At 38.0% G+C, this 17,257-nt stretch overlaps 1 protein-coding gene across 1 annotated transcript in view; it reads right to left on the bottom strand.

Annotated features, from left to right (window-relative positions):
- Positions 1-12,013, bottom strand: part of NOX3 (NADPH oxidase 3) — a 54,985-nt gene extending 42,972 nt beyond the window's left edge. The window contains exons 1-5 of the mRNA XM_036112084.2: positions 11,969-12,013; positions 11,242-11,337; positions 11,025-11,135; positions 9,923-10,007; positions 2,167-2,312 (exon numbers count right to left, since the gene is read on the bottom strand). Coding sequence (XP_035967977.2) covers positions 2,167-2,312; positions 9,923-10,007; positions 11,025-11,135; positions 11,242-11,337; positions 11,969-12,013 — 483 coding nt within the window. The remainder of the gene's footprint in view (positions 1-2,166; positions 2,313-9,922; positions 10,008-11,024; positions 11,136-11,241; positions 11,338-11,968) is intronic.
- Positions 12,014-17,257: the final 5,244 nt, after the last annotated feature.

Here is a 17,257-nt window from a genome sequence, read left to right as displayed (position 1 = left end):
ATCCAAGTCTCAAGTTTTGAATCTTTAAAATAAAAATGTGGATTGCCATGCCTAATTGCATTTTAACATTAATAAACACTTTTTTGGAGAGATCCCTCAGGGGCATTCCTAATAAAGCAGCTGCACATTCTGTTCCCCTGGTAGTTTATCCTTGCTCTTGCTTTTTAATTGGAAGGACCATGACTTGCATTTCTTTCATGCCACCTTGGGAGGCTTGGAATAAGGCTTTGTAAATCCTAGGTGATCAATAAAGATACAGCTCTTCTTATCTGGTAGACGCTGCCAAAAGACCAGCATTCTGACCTACGAGTGTAAGGGATGGTTAAAGAGCCTTTTAGAATATGAATCACAAAGCACTTTGTATTTACTGTGAGTTTTCCATACTCTTGCCAAGTCATTAGTATTCATACATTGTGTTACTATCGTTGAGACGACTGTGAGCTCAATAAACTCACACTGTATCTTTTGTCAGTAAAATCTCATTAATTTGGGCTGCTTTGAGATCTCAAGGTAATTTGGATAGGGACTTCTTGTTTATTTATTTTTTTCTTCATAGAGCAAATAGTTGAAATAAAATTGAAAGGGCTATGTCTAAAACATTTAAAAGATATTTTTTTGCAAGTGTACTCAGGCATTTTAGAAATCCATTTATATCATAGGATGTGCTAATTTCAAATCATCCTTCTTTGCTTATTAAAGCAAATCCCCACTTCCCTTTTCTTGCAACATATTTTTATAGACTGGTTTGAGTAGCCATGTATCTTCTAAAATAATCCCATTGCATCTCTTTAAAAATACTCTATAATGTACACTTTGTGTTATGGATACTTTCTCCAAATGTACCAATTTGTGTTATTGATCTTTCTCCAAATACCCTAAAGCAGAGGGTTTCTTGAACTTAATTAGCACTTACATAGTAGATTGCTACTAAAATTTTGAGAAAACCATATTGGGAGTAACTTAATTATCTTGTTAAATTGCTTTAAAAGTACTTATAATAAATACTATTCACTGTATGGTCTTTTCAAAATATTGAGGCTTATTCTTGGTTGTCTGTAACAGTGAGCTCTCCAGAGCCTTAGTGGGGAAAAGAGTTAACCCCAGTAGGTGTCAAGGTAAATACTGTGGCTCAAACGAGTGACCCCCAAAGGCCTTCCCACAGGCTTATGGCATCTGTTTTTGACTTACAATGTTGAAACTTGTGCTTCTGATTGTTGTCTGCTAAGAAAATGTAGCTCTACTTGATTAATGGCCTGATATTGGAAATCATCTTAGGGTAATTAGGGGCATGCCATAGAAGAATTTCCCCAAAAAGAGACTCTGAATTTTGCTTCTTCAAATAAGGCTGCATGGGCAAAAGTGTCATGAAAGAGATATTTCCATGGCTGGAGTGCATTGTCTTTGGGTTTTTCTTGAGCAATACCAATTTTTTTACCCTGGTCAACATGGTGGATGCCTATTTCAATAGGGTAGTACATGATCTAATATTTTGATCAACCAGGACAAAAAGGGTAGGAGGTGGATGATGGGAGAGGAATATCTTAATCTCTGCAGGTGGATTTCTGGAGCTACATTTTTGGTTTTCTTTTTGTTTCCCACATGTGCTGCCATTCTGTGCACACAGATAATTAGCATTAATGATGTCACTAGCCATGCAGGTCTGATTATGAAATTAGCTACTCTGCCCAGTATCTGATTTGGCAAATCAACCAGGCACATTGTGTGCCAAAATACGACATAGGAGAAGAGATCCAAAAACAATTTGCAAGTTGAAGATGAAGACATCCAATTTATAATCCCTGGATTTAGATGGCACTTCACATTCTTTATGATTCCAACACCAACAAAAAAATATCTAATCATGAGTTGCTTTAAAATTTAAAGTATCAGGGTTTTAACAGGTTACTGCATTTCCTGTTTAGGTGTATTTGTTATGTTTTGCTATAAACTAAGCGGCATCAGTTTTTCTTCTTGCTCATAACCTCTTAGCAACATTTATGAAAAAATAGCTTTTTTTAAAAAAATGGTGAAACCGATGTTAACAATTGGCAGAAACTTCTCTCCAGCTCTTTTATTAATAGCTTTTGAAACACAGTGTTCCTGATAAAGTGATCGGAAAAGGAAGGACTTTTCAGATGAGAAACCAGGTAGCATGCAAGGACTCACTGTGTGGAAGGTTCGGATGGGGTTGAGGTAGCTCTCATTGGGGGCGTTGCCAAGTTTGGAAAGCACAGCCAGAAGTCCCTCTGCGTGGGCCGACTGGCTCCAGTGGAAGCGCTGTAGGTTGCACAAATGGGCGACGATGTGGATGGCTGCGGTCGAGGAGCTGACATCAGACATGTGCCATATGGATTTCTTCCTTTATGGCTACTCAGAAACACAATGCCTCTATGGTCAAGTTTCTCTGTTCTGGTTTTTTAATCTCCAAAGAGTGACTTATTTGTACATCTTTCACACTGTGCTGAATGGAGTGGATTGACTAGTTCTAAAGGTATGCTGGGATTCGCCACATCTATTTTAATTATTTGAAGAAATAAAGTAAATCTCAATTCCCCTTAATTTAATTATAAACACATGCTCACTCTGCAAGTGGAATAGGTATCAGGACGTCACAACATAATTATATACATGTTCCATTATATATATATAACTCCATATTTTATATAGAACACATTCTGTTTTATATATATGTATATAGATTCCATATTTTATATCTTATATAATATGTTTTCCAAGCAATCACAGAGCATTATTCTAGAGTATTGTACATCATATACATGGACATCTGTGCATATGACACATATGATAGATACCAGGGAAGAGTTTTTGTTCTCTTTCAGACATTATACTTTCTATTCTTCCTTTATATATTTCACTGTATATGTATATTCGCTCCTACACATATACACAATATCTTTGCATGTGTTATTCCTTGAGGATAGAAATAAGTTAGTATTTATAGAATTAATCCTCTCCGTATATTCTGAAGAAGAAAACTCAGCTTTCTAATTCTGAGAATTGGTGATGTCTAAATTCTAAATGAAGAGAACAAGCTCAGGAACACAGCATAACTTAGCCTGAGGAGCCTGTGCCCAATGCCACGCTTTTCTGTCTTGTAAAATCTGTGGGGAAGCTAGCAGTCACAACATCCAGACAAGGACCTCCTCCTGATGCTTTTCCTGCAAATGAAAGCCCTATTGGGTGACCCGTTGATACCAGCCATCGGGATCAGATTCAAGTGTGAAATGAGAATTCATTACCCAGGGTGTAGATAACTTCCCATTTGATACCTTTTTTCCCCCTCCACCATGGAAAGAAGCAGTGACTACTACTATTATGCAGTCTCTACACATTGTAGGCAAATTCTGGAATCCTCCATGGCTGTACATTGTGCGTTGAGGTGCTGGGAGTTGAAAGAAAAAGGAACAGCGAAACTTCTGAGAATATTGGTGGCATTTTGGTCCCTGTGGTCCTAATAGCAGACTTATTTAGAAATACCATCTGCTATTTAGCTTTACTCTCTGTCCCCTGAGTTTCTTTGATCAGAGCCATTCCCTTTTGTGCCCTGCAAAGTTGTTTTCATGCTTTAAGACCCAACTCAAAAGTTGTTTTCTATCAAAGTTGTTTTCAATTCCATAGGCACCAATGACACCAATGATACAGCAATGATTTAATTATAACATTTCCCAGACGTTACTGTTATGAGTATTTATTTACATCTATGTTGCCCAGTGGACTCTCATGCCTCAAATTTATTCATCTTGTAACCTCAACACTTGGCACATTGCTTACTACCAGTATATACTTAATAAGAATTTGCTGAGAGACAATGAGCTTACAGAAAGAGAAAGGGTCAGGAGGTTGTCTGCAGATGCAACATTGTTGGAGTGGTGTTTTCCCTGTTAATAGATTTTTTTTTTTTGCACATTTTCTTGCACCCTTTAAGTTAGAAATCAATTCGAATATGCTTTTGGTTGAAGCTCACCTAAAAAGGCAAAGCATGATGCTATTTCTGGGTCCATGATGTGGACTGTCTCCTTATGGATATGGCGTGGGTAGCACCAAAAAGGCATTGTATTTCTTCCTTATGTTCCATTTGTCAATAAATGTGGCCGTGTCTAGGAAGGGGCTGCTTTGTTTAGTCTCAGCATCCATAAAGCTAGAAAAGTTTGTCTAGTAGCCATTTCTCCCAATATGCAATATATAAAATGGAAACTATTTGCTAAATTGAACATAAAGAGTTCAGCAGTATTCTTAATTGCTGTTTTCTGATAATTATATTAAAGTTTTTTTTTAAAAGGTCGTATTTCTCATAGCTAACAGATATTGAATACTTACTATACTCCAAACAATGTTATAAATGCTTTGGGCATATTATCTCACCTAATCCTCAGTAAGACTTGTTAGTCTTATTGCCATTTGACAGACCAGTATTCAAAAAGTTATGGTGCTTGTAGTCCATTAATGGCAAAAGTGGGATAAACCCTGTTTGCCTGAGTCCAGAGCCCCATTTTTGACCTTTAAGTTATATTGCTTCTTTTCACTGATTAATAATTGTTATACTTTACTGAAAACTAATTTCTCCTGTGGGCTTAGCTAAAACTCTTTGAATGGTTCACTTGAGTCTTTAGAATCAAATAGCTCCTAAGACGAATTGCAGCCTTTGGAATCCTCGTTGCAGGTGGGTGGAAACTCACCTTTTACTCTCTGCCCCTTTACCCTTACCCCTCTGCCTCTGGCTGTCCCCAGTTCTCCTCCATGGACTAAAGCTCACCAGACAGAGCAGAGCTGTTCCCATTTTACAGATGTAGATACTGAGCTTCAAGCCAAATTAAGTGACATCATTTCCAATCCCATAATGCACCGGTGTCGGCCAGAAAGGAAGTACAGGATAGATTCTGTGTCTTATATTCTGCATTTCATAGCATTCTCCTCCTGTGTAAGGAGTTGTTGATCACAATCTATTTTCTATTAGATTGATTTCCACATGAGAATTTGACACTGTTAAACTAGATTTAAGTACATTTATTGAATGAGCAAGGATATTGAACTATTTATTTATTCTTATTGCCAGGTCTCCCGTAACAGAGCTGAAGAAACTAATGAAGTGGTATAAGAAAACCCAAGATGCTTTTTAAGAGGTAGCTCCTGAGGGAATATGTTGAAAACTACTCTTCTCAGCTTTTTCTCTTTTCATGTACTTTAAAATTCATGCCTGATATGCTCCTTTGCTCCAACGGCCTCCATTTTGTTTTCTTTTTTATAGGTAATAAGATAACAAGTAGACTATCTAATTTTGTTTATATCAGGAATTCTCAGAAGGAAAACTACTTGTGCCCATTTGGTTTGTCTAAACGTTTTATTTCCTCCGAGGGCTGACCCTAATTTTGTTGTGATCTTGGCTTCGAACTAAAGGTATCCCACCCACCAACTCCATGGCTGCTGGGACTTGGTAGATTCCCAGGGAGAAACAGATTTTCTGTTTTTTTCAGACATTATATGTTCTATTCTTCCCTTTACAGACTTCAGTTATTTTATTTTATTATTTTTAAAGATTATTTATTTATTTGAGAGAGAGATTGGGAGAGAGAGAGAGAGAGGCAAACGGAGAGAGAATCTCAAGTTGACTCCACCCAAACGCCAGGCTAAAAGTTGCTATAACTGGGTCTTTCCACAATCCTATTTTCTCACCAAAGTACTTCTACAGTTAAAAGAGAGCAGCAGTCTTGGACAAACCACAAATGCACATTTAATTGGTGTGTGAACTTCAGAGTTCAAATAAGGAGCTTTTATTGAACAGTGAACAAAAAAATCATAAAGGCTACAGTTAGAGCCAGTTGCCCTGAGAAAGTTTCTTTTCCTTCTTTCTTTCCTTCTTTTTATTTTTCAGGAGATCAAAGAAAGCATAATTGAGGGAGAATCTTGGAAGGGCGGTCAGTTCTTGCTATCTTTCTGCCTGCCTGTCAGTGATAACAGTCATTTTGGAGTTAGTCACCTCCTAATTAAGCAGCCTTCAGAAATAAGGACCCAGGGACAAATCCTGGCATCTACAGCCAGAGCCCGGCCCTCAAACTTTTAAGTGTGCGGTCTGATTTCCGCAGGAATGCACAGTGACTATGGCGCCCTGTGCACGCCACTCATTTATAAATCACATTCAATTATGCTAGACAGGCTGGGGCAGACAGCCTCCTTGGAGGTCCCGATGCCTTTGGCAGCACTGGGTTAGCAGCAATCCTTTAGGGACCTGGTCCTGAAGAATTTGGGCCTCTGGGGCGGTTCTCTCTCCGGGGGTCTCCAAGTCTTTCTATTGAGTACCCTTCTTCTGAGCTCGCTCCTCTCAACCTGTCTCTTATGCTTATTGAGCTTTGTAAGCTAATTTTAGCAGCTCATCAGTAGCTGCGCGTGGGTAATTGTTACCCCCCTGGAGCCAAGCAGATGTAAGCCGCCTGGGTCACTATTCACAGCCCCCTTTGAAGGAAGCTCCGGCTCACGGTACTACTATTCAGTTGGAGGGATTTTAAGGTGCACTGTGGACCACAGAGTCCAAAAAGATCCACATTCATAAGAATGAAGGGGCTGTGAAACTGGGATTTTTATACCACTGGGGTTATAGGTCCCTGAAAATGATTTATTAGTGGTTGAAGAATGCTCCAGCAGCTCTTATCATAGGCAGGCAAGCGGGAAGGCAGGAAGCCAGAAGAAGAGTTTCTGTCACTGCATTTTCGGTGATGCCCTTGATTATAGATACCATTGTTTGTCTCGCCCCTCCTCCCCAGCCTACTTCCACCAGGCTCTAATTACATCCTTTAATGATTTGACCAATTAAAGCCTGCAGTTCAACTTAGAGAGGAACCGATGAGAAATTAGGGGCTGGCACGCAAACTTCGATGTGGATGCACTTCTTCCAAGGTTACACACTTCTATTAAGCCAGTCGGCTATTTGAAAAGCAGCATAATGGGCGATGCTAATAAAATAAGCACGGGGACATTTTCAGCGGCTCCCAAGTGAATATACCAGAAGGACAAAATGTGAAAAGCAAAGGGATATCTATGAAACCAGGGCTTAGCATTTTTTTTCTTCTAAAAGCGCAGTTGCCAGCCGCATTTCTTAGTTAGTGTGAAATGTAATAATTGCTATGTCAGGGTTTGGGAGAAGCAGAGAGCTCTCTCCCCCACCCTCCTGCCTCTGCCGGGAATGGAAACAGCCCCGCGCTGCTGGTTGCCATGGTGGTGGGGGATGAGTGCTTTGCTCTCAGAAGCAGCCTGACCCCGCGAGGGGGAGCCCGGGGATGTTTGGGAGCCCCGCAAAGCAGTGGGGGTTCAAGCAGAAGAGGCCCCCGAGGGGGTATTTGATTCTCTCCAGGGAGGGAAGGAGGGAAAAAGAGCATCCTGCTTCCTCCTGTTGCAGCAGAATGTGAATTTATCTTGGACGACTGGCATCATTTTGAAACTCTTCCCTGCCCACACCCTGTGTTTCCTCCCTCCTCCCCTCCCCCGCGCCCCCCCCCCCCCCGACCCAGCTGCTGCTGGGTCCCTGAACAACTCTGCGCTGTCTTGTACCTTTCCCACAAATTCTCCCAATCCCTTTTGCTGGCTGGCTGACTCCTGCTCATCCTCAGGTTTGACCAAATTTGTTGAGGACCTATTATGTGCCAGGGGCTGGGAAAGCCAAGCCAGATAAGGCACAGCTCAGCCCCTTAGGCGATTGGAGTCTGTAGAAATTTTACTCTGTAGTAGGAGGTGTGACTGAGGCCGAGGCCAGCAGGAGAGGTGGGCTGACAGCTTAGACCCAGAGGGTCAGGGGAAGTAGGCCAGGCAAGGAGCCCCGGATATGGCAACTTCTTATCCACTGAGGAAGGAGAGGAAGAGCATGTAACACAAAGGGGATAACAGGAGCAAAGGTACAGACGACTCAGGGACCCCGTGGCTGGGCATTGCCAGGGGGGGAGAAGGAAGGGGGTATGGAGAGAAATGAGAGTGGAGGAGGGGGCAGGGCTCACTGAACGGAGCCCACCGGCCATGCTAAACTTGGAGGTGATTCTCTTTGCAATAGTGGCAAGTGGATGACCCCGTAGTCCGTGGAATCCAAGAGACATCCTGACAACTAGTCTGTACATCTAGAGATGAATAGATTGTATTCTTGTTCTTTTAATTTCATAGAAGAAAAAGCATAAAAAAACTTATCTGAGATCACAGGACCAGTCAGTAACAGGGGAATAAAATAATTTGGTTGCCTGGTTCTAGTCAATTGCTGTCCCTGCTAAATTATTACTGCCTGTACTACTTTCAGGTTATAGCTTCTCTTAGGGTATCTCGCACATGGGGGACATTCAATACACGTCACTGATGCATTTATCCTATTGATCTAGGATTACACAGAAAGAAATATACATACCCAAAGTTTAAGGATGAAGTAATTGCATAACATATTTTCCTTTATTTTTTTGCTTCCTTTTCTGATGTGTTTTGATGCTGTGGGGTTTTTTTTTGGGTTCCTTCTCTCTTTCTCTTAGAGTTTAGTTCTGTCTTAAACCTATTGCATAGTGATAATATCTTTCCTGCCTTTTTACTATATTTTATCTCCTCTTTTAATGCAGGAATTAAAGATTCTTAGGATTTTAAAGGAAACCCAGAGAATCCTTGAATTCCTTCTCTGAAGAGCCTTCCAAGGAGCAGTCTGAACTCCACTCTGACACCACCCACGACAGGGTACTCCGTATTCTCAGGGATCCTCATTCCAATTTTAGATAATTTTGAAGGTCTGGAAGACTCCCATATCTGAGCTGAAATCTGCTTCCCTGAGTCTTCATTCCTTCATGCGTTCAACTCATACATCAAAGGTTTTTGGCCCCTCTGTGGACGACAGCCCTAAGTAGGCCTTGGACATAAAGATGCATTAGCTTGTTCTTTGCCCTCCATACCTTGGCTGGTTTTCTCTAGGACATGATGTCTTTTTACCCTTATTTCTTAACAAACTACAAAGACCTTTTGCAAACATTTCCTGGGTTGGTTTAATCTGGCAATGAGGACAATCGATGGGGAAATCTCCCCACTTGTCTCACCACACACCCGAAGTTGTGTTAATTGGCACTCAGGCACTGTCTATCATGTCTTGTTGCTTAATTAAACCCACATTTGTTTTGAGTGTTCTTTTTACTCTGCTATTTTTTATGCATGAAAGGATAAAAACAAATGAGGAAAACATTTTATAGTTAAATTAGTTTGAGGGAAACAGTCCTGAACCATAACTCTTTATTGTGCAGATAGCCTTTCATTTCAGTGTATTTGTTGTCCAACAAAACCACAAACGAGTTGGTTATTGCTCAGCTTCTTTTCTTCCTCATCAGAGTTTAGCCTTGGCCCTGGATGCTACTTTTTATTGTATTTCTCTTGAATTCTCTTGTCTTCTTATTCAAAAAATAACAATAACACTTTATATGCTCTAAAGCTTCATATCTTTTCAAGGTCCTTTTATATCCACTAGCTCAATACTATTCGGAACCCTGTTCACCTGATCTTCCTTTTCTTTTTTCTTTTACTGCCTATGATACAATTTTCCCATGACTGTGAATGAGATTTTGAGTATAGGTGAGTTTTATTTCCAATGTGAATCATATCGAATAGCATGGTATTCATTTTGCAAGTAGGTATTTATTGTTGTCTTCTCAACAAGCTTAATTATTCACAAATGACAATGGAGTTTCATAAACTTTTCCCTGACAAATTGAAGGCTTTGTAGGGAAGACTGCATGAGTCTACGTTAGAAATTTAAAAATCCATTTATAGAAGGTTTCTGGGGTCTAATGGAAGGCAAAGATCTATTTAAGGTGAGCCCTTGGTGGAGGGGGGAACTAAAACAAAATTATCAAGTTAAACATTAGGTTTTATAAAATGCACTGGGTGATGAATAAGAAGCACTTACTTGCATTAACGGCTATCCCATAGGCGACCAGTTTGTGGAATTTGAGGTTTTTGTCTAATTGCCTCCTCCATGGTCCTCTGCAGCACTGGAGTAACAGAAAATAAAAGCCTTGTTTGAGGAAAAATCGTAGCAATGACAGCATCCTCAGAGCTAAGAGAGCAGGACTCAGGTTCTGCCTCTATCTACACTCCTGAAGATGGGATGATGGGGCACAGAAGTTAGTGGTCATTAATTAGTCCAAGCAGGCAAAATCAAACGGTTATTACTGGCTTTGCTGACATTTCAGCTCAATAAAAGTGAATGAGGTAGTATAGTTCCCTGACTATTAAGTCCAAATTCTAGAATAAACTTGCTAATCTCCATGCCTCAACTAGTTTAGGAAATGAAGATGGAAACCGTCATCCTCATGGATGTGGTTTAAGTAGTCTCTAAAGCATTCCTTATTACACAAAGAAAGGCACTATATTCATCTGCCTCTAAATATTCATAAAATTATGATGATGATTATATAATAAATTATTTCATCTAGCTAGGGTTATTGACATTCTCATTTTTCTGTATGGCGCATTACTCAGTTCAACAGGAAACACAGTACCCAACACAGTGAGGTCAATATAATTAGGAAATGTCCCGTTACATCTGGTAGGGGTTAAAGTCTACATAATGAAATCTGTGCACTGTGGTTGTGCATTCCTGGGCTGAGAGCTCAGAAAGATGTGTCCTTAGTGGCATTTGGCTCAACTGCTTATTTGTCTCCTTTCAATTAGAAGTGGTAACAGTTCAAACTGCTATAATACTTCCATCTTTGTGAGTCAGGTCAATTCTATTAGCCATCTTTATCCAGCGGAGCAAACATATAAGGGAAAGGCTGAGCAATAGCTCCAATGTCATGTAGGGAGTGAACGGCAAGAACAAAAGTCACACCGGATGTACCAATTTCTGATTTTTAGTTTTAGCCACTGTGTTCTCTCTTACAAAGAAACAAACTTCAATTCAAACAGGATTATTAGGAATTTCACAGTAAAGTACATCTTTGTCTTCCATGGCACTTATATTAGGACATTATAACAATGGAAATTATTTCAAATATTTTAGTACTTACGGTACTTGTCCCTCTCATGAATGAAATAAGGTTTCGACTGATAGGTAATAGAATTAGCATGCAGTTAAAATTCAGGCAGACTGCAGATGCTCTCGCCCAAGCCAGCGTTGACTGTCCATATATAAAGACATAGGAGAGAGATGCAGTGAGAGTAAGGAAACTGGGGAAAATAGAATGTTTTCCAAAATGATAATGTGTAGTCACCAACTCTACTTACACCCAGAATAACTCGCGTGTAAAGGAAAGACTCTTCTTCTTCATACCAACAGAATGTGTCGATAAACAGATATAAATTCACTCCCAGCCATGAGAGCTAGTGTTGAATGAAAAGAGACCAATCAATACTATCTTCAATCTTTTATTCTGTTCAAAACCACTTGGGGTTCTTCTTTTAAAGTGAAATGAAGAGCTTCTCAATATTAATCAGACTTACTCTATACTTATTTCTCATAGATTAGTTTTTAACAGTGATTACAATGTTAATAAATTGTTAACTTTATAAAAAAGATTTTAAACACATATGGGTATACTTTAAGGAATTTAATGAAAAGTATAAAAACCTTCCTAATCAACATCGCTCTAGTGTTTTAAATCAATGATGGCAAAAGGAGAAATCTTTAAAAACAACTCAGAAAGTACTCTAGAAAATTTCCAATTTCATAGTCTAATTCAAAGACTTCATTTGATTTAGAGAAACATTCATACATTATGCAAGAACAAACTACTTGACTTTAAAAATAATTAAAAATGAACTCAATCGAAAAACAACTTTACATGATTCTGTAAGGGTAAATTAAATGTATCTGCTGAATGTTTTCTAACAAGTTTTAGTCTTTTACCAAAGTAATACTTCAAGCTATTTAGCGTTCCTATACAAATTATCTTAAAAATTAAAGACTGTTTAATATATATATTTAAACTTGAATAACAAAAATGATACTTACTACTAATATGATGGAGAGACTCTCATTCAAAATCCAGCACCCCATTGTGACAGATTTGCTCTTTTGCTGTCAGCAAATTATTGCCTTCATTCACCTGAGCCTGGATGCTATATCCTTAGTAAGGGCTTCCCTGCTAAATTATTTTGTCTTTTTGTCTTAGGAAGCACCTACTGGGAGCAGCTCTCGAGGAATTTCTAATTAAGGACTTCTTGCCAAAGGCATATCACCAGGCTGACATGCCTCATGACCTGGGTGAATACAAGGCAAGTCTCTGTCTAATGATTCTCTTCTTCAAAGATTTCTTAAGAAAAGAAAGCTCGTTTTATTAAATTATCCTCATGTACTTTATACCCCATTCATTTTCTACATGATTGCAGTCAAGATGATAATAAGTCTTTATGTAAATTTGAGAAATAACCTCATTGCCGAAGGTCGGGTATAGCAAAACACTTCACTTGAACTTTTCCTACTTTATTTTCTCTACTTCTTTACTCCCCCCACCCCTTTAAAAAAATTCCTTTATGGAAGATATAGAATGGTGGTAAATAAACATGAATTAAGCAGTTTTTCAGAAGATGGTGAAGAAAAATGAAAAAGATCTTTGAGTATGACTCTAAAGAAAAAAATAGATGATATTTGTGGGATTGATAGAATAAATGCTATTTCCCCCCCAATCCCACTTGGTGCATTCATGAAGTAGATGAGACTATCCTTTTATACTTAGTGATTCCAGGAGGGGCTGTGCATGAGCCTGGCCATTCTATGGTTTTGTGTTCCATACAAGAACTATGACTTCTTTGGTAGACAAAGTTGTTCCAATGGAAGCAATTTACTGGTTAGTCCTGGCCCAAGTATTTCATTTAACAATTTCAGATAATTAAGATGAAAATAGGAGGAGATTTGAATCATTTAAACATTTGCCCAAGCTTCTGTTTCTTTATGTGATGAATCTAGTTGTCCTACAAGAATTAAAAAAAATTTAAACCTGGTAGGAACATTAATTTGATATTCATTGACCTAAATAATAATAATAATAGTAATAATAATCCTAGATTTTAAATAAATAATCCAGGCACTAGGTTAAGAAATTTTTGAGTATTGTCCAATTAAGTCATACATTAACTCTATGAGGTAAGTATTAAAAGCTCCATTACACACATGTAGAAAGAGGCCCAGTGAAGTAACTTACAGTAGAAGCAGTTGGGACTTGAATTTGGTTCTCTCTGAATTGAGCATCTTTATTGTTAACCACTACCTTACACTGTGTTTTTTTTATTAAATACTAATATATGAATTTGTGCATCAAACATACTTAAGTACAGATATTAATCTCATTCCTATAAATTGGACACATTTAAGCAATAGGAATCCCTTTAATTTAATTAATTAGAAATAAATAAGTTATTATATGTGGTTAAGTATGATGTCTATTTTAACATAATGATAATGAATTATAGAAAAATGAAAATGACCCATATGATCCAGTAATTCTACTGCTGCATATATTTACCCAAAGAAAATAAGAACACTAATTTGAAAGGATAGATGTACCCCTATGTTTACTGCAACATTATTTACAATAGGCAAGATATAGAAACAATGTAAGTGTCCATCTATGAAGAATGGATAAAGAAGATGTGGTACACACCCCCCAACACACATACTCACACACAATGGAATATTAGTCAGTCATAAAAAAGAATGAGATCTTGCCATGTGTGACAAATGGATGGACCTAGAGAGTATTATGCTAAGTGAAATAAGCCAGACAAAGAAAGACAAATACCATATAATTTCATGTGCATGTGGAATCTAAAAAACAAAGCAAACAAACAGAAACAGACTCATAAATACACAGAACAAACAGGTGGTTGCCGGGTAGGGGGCTGGATAGGGGATGGATGAAATAGATAAAGGAGATTAAGAGATACAAACTTCCAGTTATAGAATAAAGAAATCATGGGGGTGAAAAGTAAGGCATAGGGAATATAGTCAATAATACTGTAGTAACTTTGTATGGTGACAGAGAGTAACTACACTTACCATGGTGAGCTTTGTGTAATGTATGTGATTGTCAAATCACAAAGTTGTGCACCTGAAACAAATGTAACATTTTCTACCAACTGTCCTTCAATAATAAAGATTAAAAAAATTAGGTTATCTTATTGTATGAACCATGTTTTTTATCTTCTCTGTAAAAAGATGCCTTTGGAATCTTGGGTTCTTCAGACACAGGAGAGGAATTGCCCCTCTCGGGTTGGCTAATTCTTAGTGAGAGCAAACAACTTAAACAGGGACACATCTTTGATATGCAAACAACCCATCTAGAGCCCATGCCCCCCTAGCTACCTCCTTTATCAAGCTCTCTCTCACTTACCAACCCGATATTGTCTCTGCCCTAAGTCACCCCAGGACCAGGGACTGGACAACTAGGGACCAACCCTTCAGTCCAAAGCCTATTGAAATTCTTCAAACTATCCAATCCCAAGCTTGTTCAGCTTGCTCACCCTGCATTGCCCATGTCTTCCCAAAAAAACAGCACAATAGAGACTCTGGCCCATGCTCTCCCTCTTGCTCCTCCTCCTCCTCACTGATCCTACCGCTTGCCCTCGTGGCCCTGCATGGTGTGACGCACCCCCTTGTCTTGGGAACTAGAAGTGATAAACTCTTCTTTCAAGGCAGATGTCTGTATGTCTGCCAGCTTACCATACTCGATTGAAACAAACCCCAGGTACATTTTAAAACACCTGTATTTCTAAGCATCTTGAACTTCGGAGTCACAGATTAAGCATTTTGATGAATGGATGAGTTTTCTACATGTCATCTGCCTCTGACTGTTGTTACCTCTTTTGAGTCTGTTTCTCCATTTGTCTGCTAGGGCTAATTATAATATATACCTCATAGAGCCTATCTTGTTGCTTCTTCACCTCCAGGTCCCCTAACTGACACTTGGACACCCACACTCATAAACACATTCACACACATTCACACTTACAGAAGATGATGCCTGTCTGGGTGCGATAAGTCTTAGATTTATCAGTAGAAATCTAGCAAATTTGCTTCTCTTTAGAAAAAGATACCATTCTTGAAGATTTTTCCCCTCCAGAAATATATAAAAGTACAGGTATTTTGGCAGCATTAACCTGAGGTTAGAGTGCATTTAGTGAAATATTTTCAGTAGCCTGTTTAATAGTGAACAATATAAAGTTGTAAAGTCTTCATGTTCATTTCTTTAAGCCAATAATCTTCCATGATGAAATGATTTGTTATTTCTGAAGTGTTTAGGATTTACATATCTTAGAGGCCTTATTCAGTTGGGTTATAAAAATTAATTCAGAGAGAATACATCTAGAATTTTATACTATCTTGTCTATTTTAGATTCAATAAGTGTAAGGAAGGCTGGAACTTTCCAGCCTTCTGTACTCTTCATACAGTGTTACAAATGAGACGCATATATTGCGGAATAATAATGTGTAGTCACATTTTTTTTGTTAATTGCTTAGAATGTTGCTAGTGCTACTGTAAAAATAAAATGTAAAGGTTTAGGTTTAAAAATGCATCTTTCCATGCTCCATTCTTATTTGTAAAATGCCATGTGTTTTATTCCTCATTTGAATATGTAAAGACACGTTGTGTTAAAGTGTAGCTATTATTCATTTATAGCACACAAAAATGGCTCACGGTTGTATTATAAGAGTATAACTCATGACTTTACTTCAGCATTTTTCTTCAGACATTTTATTTTTGTAGAACTTGCAATGATATTTAGTTTACTCATATAAAAAATATGTGAACTTCAAATTATATTCAAATCCATTCAGAGCTCAACACTTTTGTGCAACTGATGTACATATCTTTTCATCTCAACTTTTCTATTTTCACATTTAAGAATAATCTCATGATACCACTGGTTGGTTTACAATATTGGAATCAGATTTCATAAGACTGAAGATATCTTATACCACACACCTAAGTCCAATTTCATTCAGCCTCTGGGCTCCTTCCCGGAAGCTCTCATTTTGGATAAATAAGATATTGTGGTTGCTCTCATTATTTTTAACTTACCTGGGGAAAGTTTGAGGATGCTGATCATGCCCCAAAGGTCTGCCTCAGTTTTTACTTCAATGAAGGAATCCGTACAAATTACAATTTAAGTCAAGATTATCTGAATCACTTCCCCAGAATCAGGGCCAAGTTAATAGGGTTGCATATAAAGAGAGTGGAAATTATACAAAATCTACTAAAATGATATAAATGCTCAGAATTAGTCTCACCTAGTTGTTTTCATTGTTAATAAGTAGTGCCCATTTCATTTCTCAGAATTTTCTCAGAACAAACAAAGTAAAGTTTGCATTGTTCATTTCCAAGGCAGATATAGTCTTTCTAATTAAATGAGTACACTCATTGGTTCTTCCAGTTCACCACAAAAGATGATGTGGTTTTTTCCCTTGTAAAGATCACCAATAACAAACTATTTTAATGGAAAAAGTAGGAGGGGAACAGAACAAATATGTTTACAAAGGCAGGTTAATTGCTTGTATGTATGAACACAAATTCTACACTGCTCCCACACTATGTTCCAGGACTGGATTTGCTCTATTATATTTTTAGTCCTTTTTAGTTTCTTAGTTAAACAGTTGACCCAAGAAAAAACCACTTTGATCCTCCAGGGCAAGACTGATCATCTGGTGACTTTTGCTGCTGCATCCCTGTAGATCTAAGCTCCCTGTAGATAGAGCAGAGCACTTACAGTATAAAAATAGCATTGCCAAATTTTCCTCTTCTAAGTGCTCAACATGTTTTTTGCCTTTTCCTCCAAGCAAAGTAAACATGTAAGTATTAAAGTGAAAAAGATGAACAAAATAAAGAATAAAATACAAACACCTATCATCTCACATCCTTACATGGTTGTTTTGAGGACCAGTTGTTGTGATAACTATGTAATTATATGAGACAAATTCCATGTGAGATAAATTCCATTTTTTAAAGGAAAAGCAGAATCAAAGAAAAATGAAGTTAATACATTAAAATATATCCAATTTTAAAATAAAGTTTAATTAAGAGTATCAACAATACCCCATCTTTTACTGTGGTATGTATATCATATTTTTATCTCAGAAAACACCGGTGCTCCCTTAACATCATTTTAAAATGCTTTGTATCACAAATTTAGTTAACCTTATCCAGTTCAGGCTTTTTTCCCTACCGATGGTGTAATTCTTTCATTTATGCAACTTTCGTAATTTCAAATGAATAGTTACTGAGACCACTGCACGTATCACATGATG

This window comes from Halichoerus grypus, chromosome 9 (genome assembly GCF_964656455.1).
Source record: "Halichoerus grypus chromosome 9, mHalGry1.hap1.1, whole genome shotgun sequence".
In the NCBI taxonomy this organism is placed as follows: Eukaryota; Metazoa; Chordata; class Mammalia; order Carnivora; family Phocidae; genus Halichoerus; species Halichoerus grypus.
The sequence above is the reverse complement of the archived record's forward strand: the minus strand, read 5'-3'. Positions and strand labels throughout refer to the sequence as shown.